This window comes from Ustilago hordei (genome assembly GCF_900519145.1).
Source record: "Ustilago hordei strain Uho2 genome assembly, contig: UHO2_contig_04, whole genome shotgun sequence".
Classification (NCBI taxonomy): Eukaryota; Fungi; Basidiomycota; class Ustilaginomycetes; order Ustilaginales; family Ustilaginaceae; genus Ustilago; species Ustilago hordei.
This window is the reverse complement of record NW_024545261.1, coordinates 1,953,988-1,972,417: the sequence shown is the minus strand read 5'-3', so window position 1 is coordinate 1,972,417 and position 18,430 is coordinate 1,953,988. Positions and strand designations below refer to the sequence as shown.

The following is an 18,430-nucleotide window of genomic DNA, read 5'->3' as shown; positions in this document are numbered from 1 at the left end:
ATCTACTTAACCTGATCGCCGACTGTACCTTCTCCGCCCGATCCTCTACAGATCTTATCTACATTATGCCTAAATCGCACTGGATCGTAACTTCCAGCATTGGAGTCAAGCTTAATTCTCGGCAATCGGCAGGAAACAGGCGGCGGTGCTGGAAGCCTCTTTTTCCACAATTTTATACTCTACTCAAGCTCAGCTTTTCCACGCACCTCTCCAACCACGATCAACTCTCTTTCGCTCCATCACTAGCAGCCATATTCATCGGCATCCATATCACAGCCTCCGTCATAAACATATTGCGGAGCAACAGCGAGCACTCAGGCAAGCAATCAGACCAAAGCGCAAGGCCAACAGCACACATCAAAGGTCTCGCCAATAGCCAATATCGAATACGACAATGTCCAACCAGCCCACCCCCGCAGCATCATCATCCCGAACCATAACCCTAACCACAAGCCACCCAACCGATCCACATCCATCATCCGAAGACAGCGAAGCTGGCATCCTTCGTCTTCGACCCACAGCCACAGCTTCTTCTTCACGTAGCCCGGATTCGTCCCGTCGAAGAGTAGTGTGGACCGAAAATACAGTCGACAATGAAGGTTTAGGTCGCAAAAAGTCCAAGAGTAAGCACCACCCCCTCCCCTTTGGTCTTCCTGGTCTCTTTGTCGATTTGTGTTTTGCTGACATTTGTGTCATCCGGGGCGGGATAGTTTGCTGTATTTATCACAAGCCGAAAGCTTTTGGTGAGAGTTCGGACGAATCGTCATCTAGCAGCTTGAGTGATGGTACAGATTCGAGTTCAGGGTCGGAGAGCGAAAGTAGTGCCGACGCACCTGATCTTTCACAGGCATTGAAGGAGAAGTTGAAGCAAAAGCAGAATAGCGGGTGTGAAAATAGTGGGCATGAGAATGGGCCGCATCATCATCATCATCATCATCATGGAAAGCATCGGAAGCCAAAAGGGACCAAAACGAGGTCGGGTGGGACACAGACGATTACAGTAACCGAGAAGGGAGATGACAAGGAAGTGGAGCGCAGCGATGATGATGAGGAAGATGCGGCAAGGTTTAGGCCTAATGCTTACGAGCGTGGGCCGAAGTGAGGCTCACGGCTACTTTTGCTTTGCTTTTTGCATTGTTTATCTCATCGCTTTGGCAATGATCAATCATATCATACCCATTCATATCTCACCAAAACACATTTGCTCCTGCACAGACGTATGAAAGAGCAACGATGGAGTGAATTGCAACATTGCCATCTTATCTTAAGCCGAGGGTCAGGCGAAAGGATCAAAATCTTTCCAAGCATCCGTATTCGCTCCCTTCGCACCGGCACCCGAAAAAGTAGCCGGTTTGTTTGGCTGCAAAACACTTCCTCCCCATCCTGGAGGCCCTCCTGCTCCTGCTCCACCGCCGAGACTTGAAGTTGTAGGCGCAAGAGGAGGAGGCAAAGATGTAGTGTTTGAGGGTTTGGGTTCGATTGTAGCCATACCTCCCAGTGGCGGTAGTGGAGCGTTGGTGCTAAAGCCTGCTGACCAAGTGGAACCGGTTGCTGGGGGTAGAGAGATGCTGTAGTTCGGTCCTGAGCCGTTTCCGCTCGTGTTGATGGTGGAGGTGGTTGAGGAGGGTTTGGAGAGAGAATTGAAGCTGGTAGAAGAAGCGGGTTGCAGGATAGAGTTCCATCCTGCAGGAGCAGCCGCTGTTGATGTGGTGCTCGAGGCTGACGATGCCGTACTGAGAGACGGACGGGTGAAGGACGGTGGAGGAGCCAAAGCAGGCACCGCCGCACTTGCTGTCGAAGTAGTCGAGGAAGCTCGCAGGATCGAAGAACCATTCATCTTCGGTGCCGTGGTAGTGTTTGATGTGGGCCTTCCAGTGTGAGTCGGCGTTAACCCAATCGTAGGAGTCTGGCTCGCCGACGCCATCGGACTGATATCAGCTGCCACCCCTAAACCACCAAAATCATCCGCCAACCCAAATGGATCGTCCGTCTTGACACTCTTCTCCCCTCCTCCACCTGTTTTGGTCTGCCCTACGAGTGTGGCGAAATCAATCTCTCCTCCTGCACCGATAGCCGTTACTCCCCCTCCCAGCGCCCCTCCCCCTCCTGCTCCTGCTCCACTAGCACCTGTGTAAGAATCGGTGTGATCCTGCATCCTCTTCACATCACGTAGGTGGGCTGTATGTTCCTTTTCCACCCTCGTACTCATTTCTTTGACCGCTTTCATGAATCTTCGGAACTGTTCTGCGTTTAGCATCGGTCCCATCGACATGACCCAGAGTTGAGGGATGATTGCGGTTGCCAATGTCTCGCGATCCACTTTTGGCGACATAGCTTCGTGCACTGCGAGGGTGGCGACCATTACACTTGGCTCTTTGGTCTTGATCCTAGCCAAAATTGGTACTAGCTTTTCTGTTAAAGTGTATTTGTCCAAGATGCTAACCATAGCATGAAAGCAGATGAGGCAGTTGACTTTTACCGAGAGGACCTTTGTCTTGGCGAAAAGCGAAGCGAGTTTGGGGAACAAAACCTCTTTGACGTGTGCATACTCGAGAATCTCCGCAAGACGGGGCACCGTTCGAAGAGCTTTCTCCTGAACCATAACGTTTTCCGCCTCTAGTGCTGAGTAGAGCAACGGTGTCACTTCTTCCCTAAACGTAGTCGGTGCGACCTTTGGCACGAATAACGGCTCGATCTGATCCAGCAATAACAACATATTTTGCGGCGGATCTTGCACCGCAAACAACGGCTTCAACTTCGGCAACACAGAGTTCGTAAACTCTAGACTCGAAAGGTTCTTCGAGATATGGAAAACATTCGGCAGTATAAAGGGTAACAAACTTCGATCCGTCATCAACTCCAATACTGCCGGTAACACTTTCCTCCTCAACAATCGATCCGAGAACTGAGGCAGGATCTTCAACAAACCTTTGAGGTACTGCACTCTCTCTTCCTTTGTGCGTCCGGCAAAGTTGTCCCTCTCCATAAACTTGAGTGTCGAGACGAGGATCGAGTTGAAGTAGGAAGATTGTTGGAAGCTGGCGGCATTGAGTCGAGCACCAGGGTATCGGGTGAGAAGGTTGGAGAGCAGGTCTAGGACGTCTCTTCCCATTCTGGACCAAGATTGGCTGCCAATAATGGTGGACAGTTGGTCTGCGTTGCCACGAAGATTTGGAAGAGAATTGCGATTGCGGAAGGGAGGAGAACCTTTGTTGTGCACTGCGTAGACAACACAACCGAGGGAGTACATGTCGTTTTCAGGGCCGAGTTTCTCGTCGAGTGCGTATTCAGGGGCCATGTAGTCAAAGTTTCGACTCAACGCCGGCGGCAAGCTGGGATCATAGTCGGGGAATGTCCACGGTGTTGCACCCCCACCACCTGGTTGTTCGAGAGGAGTGAGGAAAGAGAATCCCGCAAGCTTCCAATCTCCTTTGGCGTTGATAAGGATAGATTCCGGCGAGAGATTCTGATGAACCATCTTTGCGCCGTGTAAGAACTCCAGTCCTCTCGCAACCTGAAGTAGGCCTTTTTGGATCTCCACTTCGTCCAACTGCACATCTTGTCGATGATCCGACACTAACGCCTCGGATAGCGAAGCGAAAACTTGTTCCGTCGCGAAGGCTACGTCGTTTCGCGACTCTTCCAGCGGTTCAACAACCTCAAGAATGCATGGGTGTCGGAGGCGCGTAAGTGAGGAAGCTTCCTTTTTGAGCTGGTCCATGATTCGTTGTCGCACCTGACCACGGGTGGAGAAAGTATGCATCCATATTGAGACGACGTTTTTGGTTGCATCTGATGAGCTGGAGGGTCCGGCGGTGGAGGTGGTGGAAGAGGAGGAAGCGTTGCGGGTGGCTTTGTAGATCTTCCATAGACCGCAGTGGGCGGGAGACTGAGACTCGTCGATGGTGTAGTTGACTGAGATGTTTGTGCGGCCAAAGTAGGAGGATGCTTGACTGAGAAAGGATGCCATTCTTCCGGCTGTTGGTGGAGAGGCCGTTGCTGAGAACGGCTCTCCAGATCAGAATGCAGGAAAGGCGATCGGCTGGACAGACGTTAGGGTAAGTGATGAGTGAGTGAGCAATGCAGCGCCAGTTGATGACGGTGCGGACTCAAGGAGATAGATGCAGGTGGGGAGGAAGGAGGTGTGGGCACCAACCAAGACCGAGGCTGAAGTTGGAATTTCAAGATCAACACTTTGGAGGAGTGTTGCGTGTTGCGTGGCATCGGGAATGTCGTACAGACTTCCGAGACCCGTGCCACCACCAACGCGTGATACTCTCGACAAGATGAGCTGCTTCTCACCTCTTAGCCAGACTCTCACAATTAGACCACGACAACACTGCCAACACACTGCTGCGATATGGGATAGACGTACGGCGTTTGAACGACCCAGAGTGCTGATTTGGGGACCATTACGAGATCTGATTGCAGCTGCGGATGCAAAGATGACTGACATCGATGACAAAAGTGCATGCGAGGGTATGAAAGAATTGGGTATTGGATGTTTGAAATGCTCGCTGCTTGCTTTGAATCAATTCAAGGAGGTAGAATGTGGGAAACGAAGGAGATTGTGGGAAACGAAGGAGAATGTTGCTGTTGCGCGGTCAGTCCCAGCCAGAAGTGTCGGCCTCGGCTGCAACGGCTTCAACAAGTGCTGCTGCCTCGGTGGGAGCTGCTTCGACTGGATCCGCTTGAGCTGGTTCTGGTTGGATTGCGGCGGCAAGATTGAGCTGTCTACCTGTAGATCTGTCAATGACAGCTCCGTGATGACCCAGACCGATGCCGTAGCCATTGGTGTCGTGTGTATCTTGCCTATCCGAATCGTGCCACTTTGCTCGACACCAAATGCAGGTCCGATCGTATCCTCTGGTGTTGAACCAAGTCTGAAGACAATCGGTATGGATCGGTCGTCCGCACGACTTGAGGCAGAACTCGAGCCCTTCGACGCTTCCCGGTTCGAGATCTTCGTAGCAGACACCGCAGACGTCGCCTTCGGTGGGGATGAGTCGCTTGCCCTGAGGAGCAGCTGGTTCTTCATAGGTGGAATCGGACGGGCTAGGCTGGTAGCCCACAGCAGTTTCCCAAGCTTTACGAAGCTCGGGTCTCGCCATAGCCTCGGCGATAGGATTCTGTAGTGCTTTGGCGAAGACCTGGGCCACTTGGTCCTCGGACAGACGGATGCTCTTGTACACGGGCAAGCTGCCAGGAAGTCGCAAAACTTTGAGGTAGACAAAGAGAAGATGCTTGCAGACCTTACGGCGCAGGCTGAAGTCCATGCAGCTGCAGTTGACATGACGAGCTACGGTGACCTTGTACACATTGCCCGTGGAACCGCTGACATCAAATGTCTCTTGAAGCGTCTGTTGGTCTCTGCGGAATCGATGGATAAGATACATTCGCTCGAGGTGCGCCTTAGCGATACGCTTGATCGTATCAGAATCGAGCTTTCCAAAGTGTTCATCGTTGCGAACCTCGTCCAACTTGGCTCGCTCCATTGCGGCCTTGCTGATTTTCTTCGGCTTTGCTTTGCTTTCCTTCTTCTCGGCTGCGGGTTTCTTTGCTTTCGTGCTCTTGGCGGGGGACCTGGAGGAAGATGGAGACCGTGCATACTTGCGGCTCGGGCCCTGCTCGAGCTCGTCAGGTTCCTCGGAGGGTCCGGCACCGCCAATTGACCTCCTGCGTTTCCTAGTTGAGGGCGTTGTCTCGTTCTTGTCATTCGCGGCGCTGGAGCTCGTGCCCGAGGGCGAGGCAGCTTTCGGGATTGGTGGAAGCTTACCACGAACGGCCTGACGAGTCGAGGCTCGAATTGGTGGCGGGACGCTGGGCCCTTTTGCATCCGTGATTTCGAAGCCGGGATTGTCGTCAGTTTTAGACTTTGTTTTAGACTTTGTTTTAGGCATGTTGGGTCGAAACAATGGTCATGCACTGATATAGTGGGTTGATTTGCAGGCGAATGCGTGGTTTAGGCTCTTTGTGGGAGCTTGGAGTAAGCTTTGGAGGGGGTGAGAAAGTGCTTGAAAGGCAGCGAGGAGATATGGTGGGAATTCGACGGTGGATGAGGATGCCAATCTGCGAAGCGATTCGCCCTGCACTCGATTATAAAAGTGGGTGCGCGGCTACCCAGTCTGCTTGCCTGAAAGCGACGATTGGCGGCAAGGAAGGGAGACGCTCGAACGCTCTTGTCAAGGATCAGAAAGGAAGAAGGATTTTCGAGATTGCTGAGCAGAAACATGTGATGGAAAGATCGACATGCTGTGGCAAAGTGGAGCAAAGCAGCGGAATTGCAAATTTCTAGCTTCTGGTCGATGATGAGCCTTTTGACACATTCACCACACACATACACACATACACACACACCCACACACATACACACATACACACACACCCACACACATACACACATACACACACACCCACACACACGCGCGTTGCAGCAACGTTCTGTATGCGTTCAGATGGTTCCTTTGTAAAGACCTTGTGTCACGCCTGGGTACACTCTCGTGCGAATACTCGATTCGATCAGAAAGCCGCCAAGACTTCTTGCACGATCAGAGGCACATCGTTGGCCTTTTGCAGCGCTCTCAGCCTTGCCATGGATGCTTCTGGCATATCATACTGTTCTCCCTTGGACGATGTCACGGTGACTTCTTCCATTCGTCCTCCAACATCCTTGAAACGCAAGTTGACGTGAACAAGCGATTGATCTGGCAATGCGATCGATTTTCGCTTGCGTCGGGTGTTGGAAGCCTGCTGCTGCTGTTGCGTGTTGAAAAGCGAGTCGAGAGCAAGCTTGTAGGTGATGCGGATCTCGTTCGCAGAGATGGCTTCGATCTCGTCGATGCCCAGCAGAGAGCGCAACAGGCTGATGGTGGCTGCATGGCTGGCACAAAGTCGTTCCGTCTGCAGGTCACGGCCTCCGTCGACGCCCATGCCCATCTTGGCCTCGTTAGCAAACTTGTCCGCCAGCGAGCGTTCAGCGTTGATCCTGTCAAGCGCCCTCAGTGAAGATACGAGATCCTTCTTGGTGTTCTCGATCGCTTTCTTGACGTTGGCCGTCTTGCCTTCGAGTGTCGTCATTTGCTGGATCTGTGTGTCGCAGTACTCTTCCGCCTCGGTGGATGTCAAGGGTCCATCTCGTCCTGCGATCGCCGCGACGCTGCCCCCCTTGCCGTGATTCTGAGCACGGATCTTGGCAAGCTCAAGCTCCATGTCACCGATCTCCTTGATGAGAATTTCAGCCTCGCGGCTATCCCTTTCAACTTGTGCCCATGGCTGGAACAACTCGTCGGCCGCTGCATCTACCTCTTTCCTCAGTCCACGAACTTCGGCCTTGGCTTGGGTGAGCTGATTCTTGAGCGTTTTGGCCACACGTTCACGTTCGGCCACCTCGGCAGAAGAGTAGACGGTTGCCTCCTTGCCAGACTCGAGATCGTCCTGAATATCTGCCATAAATCGCATCTTGGTCTCTTGCTCCAGATAGATGAACTTGAGCTTCTTGAAGTAGTCCAGCAACAGCCTCTCCTCTTCGTTCAATCCTTCAGGCCACTGTTTGTAGACAGCCCAGCTGATGTCGAGCTCGCCTTCGCCTGCAAATTGCGACATGCTGCTGCGTCTACGTTTGGCTGGGGATGCGTTGTCCCCAAAGAGTCGCCTTTGGTTGCTGCGGTCTGCTTTCGACAGAAGCTGGTCTCGGAGTGTGTGCAATGAAAGGTTGTCTGGAGATATCTCGAAAGCGTTGGTCGCCAGCTTTGTAGGAGATCGAGCCGAAAGTTGTGGTCCCAATTCCGCAAGGATACACCTCGCCTCATTGATGAGTGTCTTGACGGCATCAGAGTTGAGGTCGATCCAGTCGTTCTTTTGGCTGTTGTTGTTGTCATCATCCTCAGCTCCTCCGAATTGGACCTTTCGAGGCTTTGTCCGTGCTTCCGGTCCAGAGGCACGACCTCTTGAGCTTCGTTTAGAAACAGAGCCTGCCATGATGTAATGCCGCCGCCAGTGTCAGTATCGAGAATGTGTGCGACTGTATGAGGGCAAGGTGGTGGTCGTGGTATGAGAACAAATGCTCAAGATCTGAGATGGTTACTGGAGAGCCTCAGCTGCAGCGCTTCTGACACGTGTGTCAATTTCTGCGACGCGCCGTAAAGAGACCAACACACAGCACTTATCGTGCGAGTGGAATAGATGCGCATTTTTTCAATGGTAGGCGAAAGGGCACGTGACCAACGCTCACTCGAGTCCAGGAAATCTAACATTCTTTATTCCTCTCCATTTCTCAGCCTCCTTTTCCAACAATTTTCACGCGTTGTCAAGGGCGATAAAAGGGCGATAAAAGGGCAATAACTCACGGTTGAACACAACACACAGCGTCACTTGACCTGCCGCCGCCGCTGCCAAAAAGCAGGCACGTGACCTCCAAGCTGAACCTTAACATGCGTGAAGGTGATGCTAAGCAATGAGTGTGATTGCGCCCTGCAAGGACCCTTTGACTAATCGTTACGAAGAAGCTCACAACAAGCCTGGGAGTCGCAGACGTAGACTCTTCTTCCTCTCTTTCATCTCGACAAAGTGGGCAAAGCTGCAAAGAAACAACTTTCCTTCCGCCGATCTTTCCTCTCTTCCCTTTGACGAACGGAGCGATCATCCTATCTTCCTTCATGGCGCAACTCAGCCTATTGCTTTACAGCATACCTACTTGGTTCTGGGATGGACGAGGACCTCCTTGAGGCTACCAACGCGCTCACGCTGTCGCCTCGCAAAGACAGGGCTGCTCTCATACAAGTCTCTCGCTTCTTTGCTGACTGTCGCAGCAAAACTGCACTGTCACCGACAGCTTCAACTCCACAAAATCACATAGCGATCCATGATCTCGCTCATGCAGCGCACAAGCGAAGCTTTGCCGAATTGAACGAGCGCCTGGCTGCGCCTGGCAACGAGCAAAGCATGTCGAAACGCTCTAAGAAGCCTAAGATCGAGTCCAGAGTGACTCGGACCACCAGCGTTACCGCCAGCCCTTCATCAAAGCGTCTAGTCATCCCAGACCAAAGCCAAGACCATGGCTCGAATGCACTTGCATCGATTGTCATATCGGACAGCGAAGACCAAGATACCGCCGCAGGTGAAGAAGTAGATGATCCTACGCTTGACGAAGAATCGCCCGACAGCTCTGCCCCACTACAGAGCCTAGCCAGACGATTCACATACGAAAGTCCGGCAAAGTCTCGACCTCTCCGCAATGTAGGCTCAAGTACCGTCAAGCCTGAACCGCTCAAACGAATTGCAGACTTACAGCAGCCCTCGTCTTCATTTGCATCATCTGCATCATCTTCAGTCAATTCAAGCGCCATCCAACAACACACCTCGGCATCCACATCAACAGATTCCGCCCCGAAACGCGCCCCGAAAAAGCCAAAGGCTACGAAGAAGCTCAAACATCTCACCATCAAGCTGAGGAAGACAATCGAGGAGGCCCAAAAAGCCGGCATTGAACCTTTGGACCTCTCCAAAGTCTCCGCCACAGGCCTCCGTCTCGTCAACCGGTGCCCCTTTTGTGCTGGTTCATTCACCAAGTCAGCCGCCGCCAAGGTCAAACAAGAGCACATGTCACTCTGCGCACCACTCAATGGCATCACACGTAGCACAGCAGCATTCGATACTGTAGCGTCCGACATTCGCAGCGCTCAGAAGCGTGACGAAGAGGCAAAGGACAAGGCTCGAGACGATCGTACTGTGTTCCAGGACGTGGTGCAAGATGCCGGCATTGTGCTCCATGAAGGCAGGGCAAGTCAGATCGAAGCCTCACTCAAGAAGCGCGGTAAGGACTCGATCATCGTCAAGAAGGCCATAAAGCGTCCAGCCAAGGCGCCCTTGTTGATCTCCGAGAAGCACTCTCCCGACAACGCTCTTGGCTCCCACACTGCTGCAATCAGCCTAATCAGCGCACAGAAAGCTAATTCTAGGGCTCGCAGCTTTGCAGATCAAATTTTCGGTGCAAAGATTTCGTCCACCCTCGTAGAATCAATGGGCTCCAGCAAGTCTGCAGAAGCCGACCAAGGCAAACTTGACGTTGATCCCACGTCACATCCTCCCGATATCGTCGTCCCTACCACCCCGAAAAAAGCAAAGGCTCGCGCTCTAACGCCGCTCCAAGGTGGCGGCTTCGATCCGATTGAAGGCGAGATCGATGAGACTCATCAGCTTCCAGTCGTGTCCGCTGAGCAAGTTTTTGCCTCCCTCTCAGCATCTGGAAGCCCACAAAAGAGTCCGATCAAAGCGCTTCAAAAGTCTCGTGAGCGACGAGCTTCCAAGGACAACGATCTTTCATTCGATTCCGAAGGCTCGGAGCTCGGGCTTGGCAGTCCCAACTTGCTTACAACACAGCAATTCGCTCCTTCCAAGCTTGCCCACCGTCGCGGTGCTTCGACGAGAAAGGATGGGCCCAGTCTCTTTGCTGCCGAGACGACCACAAGATCGTTGCTGGATCTTGTCAAAACGCATCGCAGGTCAGAGTCAAGGGAAGTTTCCGCCGAGCTCAAGCGCAAGCCGGCTGAAGTCGATGAAGGCGAGCGAGCTCATGACGCGAAACGGTGCAGGATGGTAGACGATGATGACCCAATGGACATGCAGCAACGAAAACCGGGTCTAGATTCGAAGCTCCCTTCGCGGGAAGCTGTTGCAAACGGTGACAAGCAAGCATCTCCTGGCGCTGCTCCCAACTTTGCTTCCGCATACGAGTCAGACATGGACATTGATGCTCAAGCTGTCGAAGCGGTTCTATCCCAATCTCAAGACCAGGGTCGCTCTTTCTCTGGTAAGCTGCAAGAACATGACCTCCAGAGCACAAGAAACCGACCCGCAAGTCTCGACCAAGTGACTCACAGTTTTGACGCACAAGCTTCACCTCAACTTCAACAGACCCCGAACACGACTGAAAGCGTCGACCATTTTCGTGCTGACGCTATCGACGAAGCCTTGGAAGGCTTCGACACGGACAGCATCGCAGAGGATGACGATGAAGATGCTCAATCGTTTCTCGAACTTCTCGAGCCTCTTGAGATTCGGATCAACGCACCCTCGCCGCCGTACAGCCTCTCCGAACCTTCTTCTGAGGATTTGGACGAGCCAAACTCAAGAAACAGTGTCTACCGAAATCATAGAATACTGGACGCAATTGGTGGCACCTCCGACACCATCGGGTCACGTCGGGAAGCGATCGATGTCGGTATTCCTCCCGCCTCTCAAGCACGACCCGCCCTACGACAGGGATTAGTCGTATCAAAGTCTGATCCTGAAGCGATCTTGCTCACAGATCCAGGTTCTGATAGCAGTGCTTAACCCTAAGCACCCGAGCATCTTCATTTCATAGGTCGGTCCCGTCACCAGTATAAAGTATGCATTTGTACCATCATGTTCTTGAATACCCCTTAGCATCTCGCATCATTCCCTCATATACCTCGGTCTCAATTTGCAATCAATGCCACCTTTAGCGCACTTGTGCATTGTTTTCGCTTACCCGTCTTTCTGGTGATCTCGATCTCTCGTCTGTTCTTGGCTTTCAGAGGCTGGAAACTTGGTCATGAAACCTCTCGTGTGTAATGTGTGAATGGATCAAAGCTCGTCGTGGACAGGCGTACCATCATCGTTAGCCATCAATCCACTCGCTTCCTGTGGTTGCTTCTTCTCCATCTGACTCTCAGGCGCAACCACGCTCTTTCCCACCACCTTCTCCTCCACCAATCTTTGTGCCAATCTCGCGACCTCCTGATCATAAACCGTCCATTCAGGAATTTGTCTCTTTGCCCTATTCAATTTCGGCTCCTTCGTTTTCGGATTCGAACACAAATCAATCGTCTTAGCCTTATCCAACCAATCATTCGAACACCAAGTTTCGCACCACAACCATTCTTTATCCAGCGTAAAGATGGGTAGGCTGGCTTGCATGTTGTTTGGTAGATCCTGATCCAAGTTGCTGAGGGAGTTGGGGTCTGCAGATAATGCTTGGTATTGACCTCGTAAGCGATCTCCAGCAGCGAAAAGGCGGAAACGGTTCAGATCGACGACGTAGAGCGCAGAAATGTGGTAAGGTCGCCCACGAAGGTAGTCTTTCCAATAACCTTGTTTCCAGAACCTGAACCCGTCCATGTCTTCTGAATCGTCTCCCATCGGAGGGTAGCCGTAGACTTTGCCTTGGAGATCGAGGTCAACGAGCTCTTTCAGGTCAGTGCGAACAACTTGGTCTGCATCAACGAAAATGACTTTGCTAAGATCCAATGGGAACAGAGTATCGAGGAAAAGGATTTTGTAGCCCCAGATGGTTCGCTGCTTCTCGCGCTGTGCTCGTAACCAGTGCGGCCATGCATAGGTGACAAGTTCGTATTCGAATCCGTACTCTTTGGCGAAATGGGGAATGAACTCTTTGAAGGAGGGGGAGAGGAAGTTTTCAATGAACCAGAATTTGACGCTGCTGTTGGTATGTTTGAGAACGGAAAGGATCATGATGTACGTCATTCGTTCATAAAGGTGACCAGAGGCAACGGTGAAGATGTTGATATCGGCGTGTTTGCGTGTTGCCACAGCATTGCTTGCACCTGGGTTGGAAGAGGTGATTTGATTGGCAAGCGAGGTGATCTTGTCTTTGGCCGAGGAGAGGAAGTTGCTCGCACTCACAGCTACTCCATCCACGGTGGATTGGGATGCAGTGCGAGTCTTTTTGACAGGTCGTCCTTGAGCATCAAGCTCCTCAAGCAGCTGCTCGGTCTCTTTACCCTTGCGCTTTGACACACGAGGATAGATAGTGAGTCCAGAAAACGTGTCCAACGTGACCAGATCTCCCTTTACCCCGACAGAAGGACTGTCCCAACCGGCACTACCAACACTCTGCATCTCGTACAGTTCGTCACTTCGACCAGCTCGGATTCTCAACTTCCACAGTCCAGGTTGAGCTTTGAATTGGAAGTAAGCCAGGTTCGCCATCACGATCGTGTCCAGACTCGTACTTCCATCCGGTGTCTCCAACAAGAGCTGCAATCCTCTTGGAACGCCTACCTGCAGGCTGTTAGCGGACTTCTCCCTTGCATGACCCTCAATAAGAATATGCTTGAGCTCGTAGACCGCCTTCACGCCCTTCCCGCGCGAACTGGACGGCACATCACTAAGCCGAATATTATCCAAATCGTAAACCGCTTCCACAGGCATTGTCAACCAAGGCGCTGGTGCGTCCAATCCCATCGTCAGAACCGCTTCCTCTGGCATATTAAAGAATTGCAGCTCTTCCGACAACACCTTGCCTGCTAGGTCGAACTGCAACCTGTGCGGCGCACTGAATCTGTAGAATCGCTTCAGAGGTAGCTCGCGCAACTTGATCTCTGGATTCAGGATCACTCGCAAATACACCCCCTCCAATTCCCTGAGCATGAGTAGGATACTCGACCATCGCTGAGCAGACTCCGACAGCGGGTTGAGCAACAGCGTGATCCTAATATCGGCGTTCGCTTTGTCGCCGACTTCAAAAATGTGATCTGCGGTACCGAGTTGCTCGGGTAGTCCCGACCGCGAGGCGAGCTTGCTGGAGAAGGCATTCTGCCGACGAGAATCGTAGACGCCGTTCATGACAGATAGCGAGGCAAAGACGAGGTTCTGTCGCTGAACTGGGTCCACCGAGTCGACGTCTTCGCGGAGAAGAGTGAGGGCTTGGGTGATGTAAGGAAGTTTCTGGTCTGCTTCGTATTCGACAAGTGCCGTTATGTCGCGGGCCTCGACGGTGGATGAGTCGAAGTTGGACACCAGGTGACCGTCTACAATGAGTGCTGGAGTGGCAAGGTCAAGCTTGGCGGTGATGGGAAGTGCGATACTGTTCCAGAAGCGGAAAGCCGCTTGGTCAGAGTCTATTGAGCTCTGTGAGAGTCCCAGGGCACTCCTCAGCTGTTCTGGCTGGCGCAAAGCGTCGTGTATGAGTGCTGGAGAAGGACGCGATGATTGTGAGTCGGTCAGAAAGCGGTGGAAGGCTGTTGAGATCGCAACCTCGCGATTGGAACGTTGTGACGCTGGCGATGGAGCGTGGACAACACCAAGTCGGAACTTGGCATCCTCCTTTGCAAGCGCTTCAAAGGTCCTTGTTAGCAGGTCTAGGCCGCCTTGACTGTCCAGATCAGCTAGCACCCACACGGTGGAGTTGAGCAGCGCAGCGGGCTTCTCCTCTCCCTCTGAGCTGCTACTTCCAGACGACGGGTAGAAGAAGTTGAACAACCCTTCAGAAGTTGCTGATGGCACATCATCATCCACAAGAACAGAGAACAGATCTACAGCCTCATGCCTCACTCCCTCCTCTTCACCGTCTGCAGCCGAACCTGCACCGGGCACAAGCGCAGATCGGAAGCTCAGCGCTCCAACCGAATCGTAGAAGAACGTGCTGAGCCCTGGGCTTAAGCTGCTGAGTTGTCCGTAGTAGATCTGTGGAGCGAGTAACTGAATCTGCTCTTGAATCGACTGGTGTAGAATGTGCACGATTTGGGGATGGAAAGGCTGGTGCTGACCATTCACGAAGACATGGCCTGTAGGGCTTTCTTGTCGCGTTGCTCGCAGACGGTTGATGTATGCCTTGCTGAGTTCCTCACGCACGGTGTAGGCTGGGTCTTGGCCGGCAAGAATGCTGTCCAGCTTTGAGGAAAGTGTTTCATCAGAGTCGACTGCTTTGAGAGCGAACTTGGCTTCTTTGATGGCGAGTGAAACGTCGAGAGTGTCAGCTGTGCCAGCGCGGCTGGCCGCAGTCTTGCGCAACACATCGGATAGGACTTGCGGGCTGGCTTCTTCAAGCAGGAACCAGAATAGACGAGCCATACGGATCGAGTCGCTGTTCGCATCATCTTCCAGGCCGCCAGGAACAAGACCCCAGTGCAAGCCTACACGACCGAGGCTCTGAATGACGGTGTCCGAAAGGAACCTGCAGCTCTCTCTCTGTCTCAGATCCAACACAAGCACGACATTGAACAGGTTCAACGACAGACGCGGGAACTTGCCAGGCCACATAGGACGCAACAAGTCCATCAGGTCGCTTGACCAAGCTTTGGTCGCTTCGTCCGTCTCCAAATCGTTCAGCCAAGTGATCGCACCCTGCACAGTACCCTCCGGAGCGTTCTTGAGCTCGATGCGATCACTAGCATCAAAGATCGCCGCTGCACCTTCACCTTCTGCCTGAGCCAAGAATGCACGGCCCACAAGACTAGACGCAATGAGATCGCCTGCTTCAGTCACATTGAGCCCACCTCCCGCAAGGCGATGCTGCAGAGCATGAGACCAATTTCGCTCCTGCTTCAGGGTCTCGAGGAGCGTCAACGGCATGAACTCCTTCGCCGGGGTCCTTTTACCGTTCAACCAAAGATCCGAAGCACCTGGCTCGATACGCATGCTGCTCAGCCCCAGCACTGCTTCGAAAAGCGCTGCAGAGGCATCGCCATCGTCGAACTTGGTCGAGCTGGCTAGTGCGGCCGCATGCGAAGGGAAGTTCTGCGATAGCTCTTGCAGCGCGCGTAATGGGTCCGGTGAAGACATGATCAGGCGAGCTGCTTTGATTCCCAAGTCTGCAATCTCGCTGTCTGTCAGTGAGGAGAGACTTGTGGAAGCTAAGAAGGAGTCAGCACCGATCTGGTCTTGCAGCCAGCGAAGATCGGCGGAAGCTCGCTGAGAAGCGGCTGCTTCCTCGTCGTGGGTGTTGGTCGCGATGCCGAGATCGCCGATGTCGCTGTCGTCTTTGAGCTTGCGGTCGTCGATGACGAGGTAGTCGACTTTTTTGAGGTCCAGGATCGCACCGTAGCCGGACAGAAAGGTGGTTTGCTGGCTTCCTGAGGTTGCTGTTGGCTGATTGTCGAGCGATGGCCTCCAACGCAGGGTGTATTTGACGCCTCCTTCTGCATCAGTCGCGTGCTTCTCAAGTGTCGAGAAGAGCTCTCGGAAGTTATCTGAGTATGGGTCTGCGTAGAGCTCGAAAATCTGCGAGCTTGCTGTGTCGAATTTGTAGCTGGCTTCGCTGGCACTGCGAGGGTGACCGAATGCTACCTGCTTCGTAGAGCTTACTGCGGACGAGGAGGCGGCATTGTCCTGCAAAGCCTGGTGCAACTCTTCAGCGGAGCATAGAACCTTTCCTTCGTGGTGTACCCAGCTCACGCACGGGTCCTTGTTCGACCTAGACCGCCATGTGTCTTCAAGCTGCAGCGCCTTATACAGATGAACAAAAGCTTGGATCCTCGGAGTGCTGTTCTTGAGTGCCAATGACATGCGCCATGTGTCCAAGGCCTCGTCCACATGTGTTTGAGATGTGCCAAATAGTTGGTGAGACCTGATCAGATTCTCGATAGTCTGAGCTAGCCATTTGTCGGAGGCGGAACGCAGCTGAGTGGCCGTGTGCGTGCTGGTGAGCAGATCGATGAGAGGAAAGAAGCTAGATGGACGTTGAGATCTTGCTGCTTCGAGAAGCTCTAGGAGGAAGGGTGAGCCGTTGCTGGGAAGTCGGATCTTGAGCCATGATGCACGAAGCTGCACCTTGGCAGGAGGTGAGTCTGCTCTTGCTAGATGTGCAGCACTTGTCAGTGTGAGAGCGAGGGCGAGCCATGCCCAACCTACACTAAGCAGAGTCAGAGCTCGCATCTTCAACCGAGTTTCGGTGCTGGCTCGAATAGCGAGGAACTGCCTGCTTATGCGACAGGAACTTGGCTTTGCGATTGCAGACTGTGACAAAAGCTGAGAGTTGGACAGATGGTGGTTGGGAGGAAAAGGGTGAGAGGAAAGGGGTGGGATTGAGTGCCGGCGGTGGTCAAAGCGTGTTACCCTTTGTGAAATTCTCCACTTGGACTTGTGCAACACTCCCAGCAAGACACTCTCACGTGTCCAACACTGCTCACCCTTGGGCACCTTGACCATCGTTTCGAGGAACGAGCTTTCCTTTCATTACGTTCCATTCGAGGTCTAGCAAGCAGGCACGTTTCGAAGTCCATCTCAGACGACAAGATCCGCTCTTTCCGCCGCCGTCCCGCTGGAAGCTTCTTCAAGCATTACAATGTATCAGGAGCACCACACTACTCCAGGAAGATCCTCGTAAGCTTGTTGCCACGCCCATGCAAGACGAAGAGACAGAAAAGGTAATCTACGCAAGCCGCCTGGGGTCAGAGATTGAGACCCAGTTAGCATTCCATTCGCTCATCTCATGGTTGAAAAACTCGGTCGAACACAAGATTTCCTCTCCGATACAGATATTTATAGGTATTCAGATGACGAGGCTATCGAGCTGGTGAAAGCCAGATACACCAACCCGATCTCAGACTTAAGCCTTTGCTGTTATGGCAGCAGGGAGGTCTCCGATCCTCAAGGAGGGATGCCCTTCCTAGTTTCTGAAATCGAGGATCCGAGCAAGCTCACATACGATCTTATGGGTCTACGCTTGACAGACTTTTGGCCTACTCACTGCGGGAACGGCGGCGGCTTTGGCCATGAGGTTGGATTGGGAAAACCCCACCGAACCCGGCCAGCAAGTAGCTTCCACGCTGCTCGACTGCTTGACCAATTGCACCACCCCCGCCTGGACTGATCCCACCGTGGACAGCGATCTCTACATTTTGCCGCAGGTATTGCCGGTCTTCAACTTGGAAAGGGTTTTCGTACCCATGGAACTCTTCAACCGAGTTCTGGATCTTATCGCCAAAAGCCAAGACACATGCATTGGCATCAGAAATCTTCTCTTTCCCGGCTCAGGAGAGGACAGTAACGACGTCCTGGAGATGATGGAGGAGAGGGCAACGACCAAGACAGCAATACTGGAGGCAAGGATACTAGGAAAAGAAAGCCTGATACATCGGCCAAAGCTGGTCGCAAGAAGAGATCTTGTTCTACCCAACACAGGGCTAGAGATTATCGAAGCACTCAACCTATCTCTTCACACGACTCACACACCTCAGACCACACAGCCCATTGACCACGACAATGACGGGGATGCAGGCACCGTTCAAGAGGGTAAAACCATCCGATCTAATGACGGTTGAAATAACAAGAATCAACAAGTTTGAAGCCCCAGACAGCGCTCGGCATCGACGCCTCGGCCAAGGGGGCTCTGCACAGTGAAGAGCTCAAATGGAGCGGGATGAAAGGAAGGCTAGATCCTTGAAATGTTGATGAATGTGACAAAAGAAGCAAAATGTATGCACGTGAGAACGCCAACCAGCTTGACTGACGATCGGCCAGTCACAACAGACTGTCCAGCGAGACCAGCTCAATGTCCAGTAATCTGATAGTGGCCGGAAGGCGTCGTATGATCTGCAAGCTCAGCAGAAGAGCCTGCGTGAGGCAAATGAAGTGAAAGGAGGGGGGTAATGAAAGTGGCGCAGATTGATGACAAGCCCACCGAAAATATATATATGAAATGCAGCTAAATGAGCTGACCACTTCCAGA

The 18,430-nt window shown here is 52.7% G+C and overlaps 7 protein-coding genes across 7 annotated transcripts; 3 read left to right on the top strand and 4 right to left on the bottom strand.

Moving 5' to 3' along the window:
- Positions 1 to 394: 394 nt before the first annotated feature.
- Positions 395 to 1,102, top strand: UHO2_02948 (uncharacterized protein; the record flags this gene model as incomplete). Its single annotated transcript, XM_041555736.1, has 2 exons — positions 395 to 623; positions 711 to 1,102. The coding sequence occupies 2 exons, from the start codon at positions 395 to 397 to the stop codon at positions 1,100 to 1,102; spliced, it is 621 nt and encodes a 206-aa protein (XP_041411670.1).
- Positions 1,103 to 1,276: 174 nt separating this feature from the next.
- UHO2_02947 (uncharacterized protein) lies at positions 1,277 to 3,970 on the bottom strand (the record flags this gene model as incomplete). Its single annotated transcript, XM_041555735.1, has 1 exon — positions 1,277 to 3,970. One exon carries the CDS (start codon positions 3,968 to 3,970, stop codon positions 1,277 to 1,279), a length of 2,694 nt encoding a protein of 897 aa, XP_041411669.1.
- A 634-nt stretch (positions 3,971 to 4,604) lies between these two features.
- Positions 4,605 to 5,900, bottom strand: UHO2_02946 (uncharacterized protein; the record flags this gene model as incomplete). Its single annotated transcript, XM_041555734.1, has 1 exon — positions 4,605 to 5,900. One exon carries the CDS (start codon positions 5,898 to 5,900, stop codon positions 4,605 to 4,607), a length of 1,296 nt encoding a protein of 431 aa, XP_041411668.1.
- A 619-nt stretch (positions 5,901 to 6,519) lies between these two features.
- Positions 6,520 to 7,977, bottom strand: UHO2_02945 (uncharacterized protein; the record flags this gene model as incomplete). Its single annotated transcript, XM_041555733.1, has 1 exon — positions 6,520 to 7,977. The coding sequence occupies one exon, from the start codon at positions 7,975 to 7,977 to the stop codon at positions 6,520 to 6,522; it is 1,458 nt and encodes a 485-aa protein (XP_041411667.1).
- Positions 7,978 to 8,703: 726 nt separating this feature from the next.
- Positions 8,704 to 11,331, top strand: UHO2_02944 (uncharacterized protein; the record flags this gene model as incomplete). The annotated part of the gene is made up of 1 exon (XM_041555732.1): positions 8,704 to 11,331. One exon carries the CDS (start codon positions 8,704 to 8,706, stop codon positions 11,329 to 11,331), a length of 2,628 nt encoding a protein of 875 aa, XP_041411666.1.
- A 273-nt stretch (positions 11,332 to 11,604) lies between these two features.
- On the bottom strand, positions 11,605 to 16,635 carry UHO2_02943 (uncharacterized protein; the record flags this gene model as incomplete). Its single annotated transcript, XM_041555731.1, has 1 exon — positions 11,605 to 16,635. One exon carries the CDS (start codon positions 16,633 to 16,635, stop codon positions 11,605 to 11,607), a length of 5,031 nt encoding a protein of 1,676 aa, XP_041411665.1.
- Positions 16,636 to 17,474: 839 nt separating this feature from the next.
- On the top strand, positions 17,475 to 18,023 carry UHO2_02942 (uncharacterized protein; the record flags this gene model as incomplete). Its single annotated transcript, XM_041555730.1, has 1 exon — positions 17,475 to 18,023. The coding sequence occupies one exon, from the start codon at positions 17,475 to 17,477 to the stop codon at positions 18,021 to 18,023; it is 549 nt and encodes a 182-aa protein (XP_041411664.1).
- Positions 18,024 to 18,430: the final 407 nt, after the last annotated feature.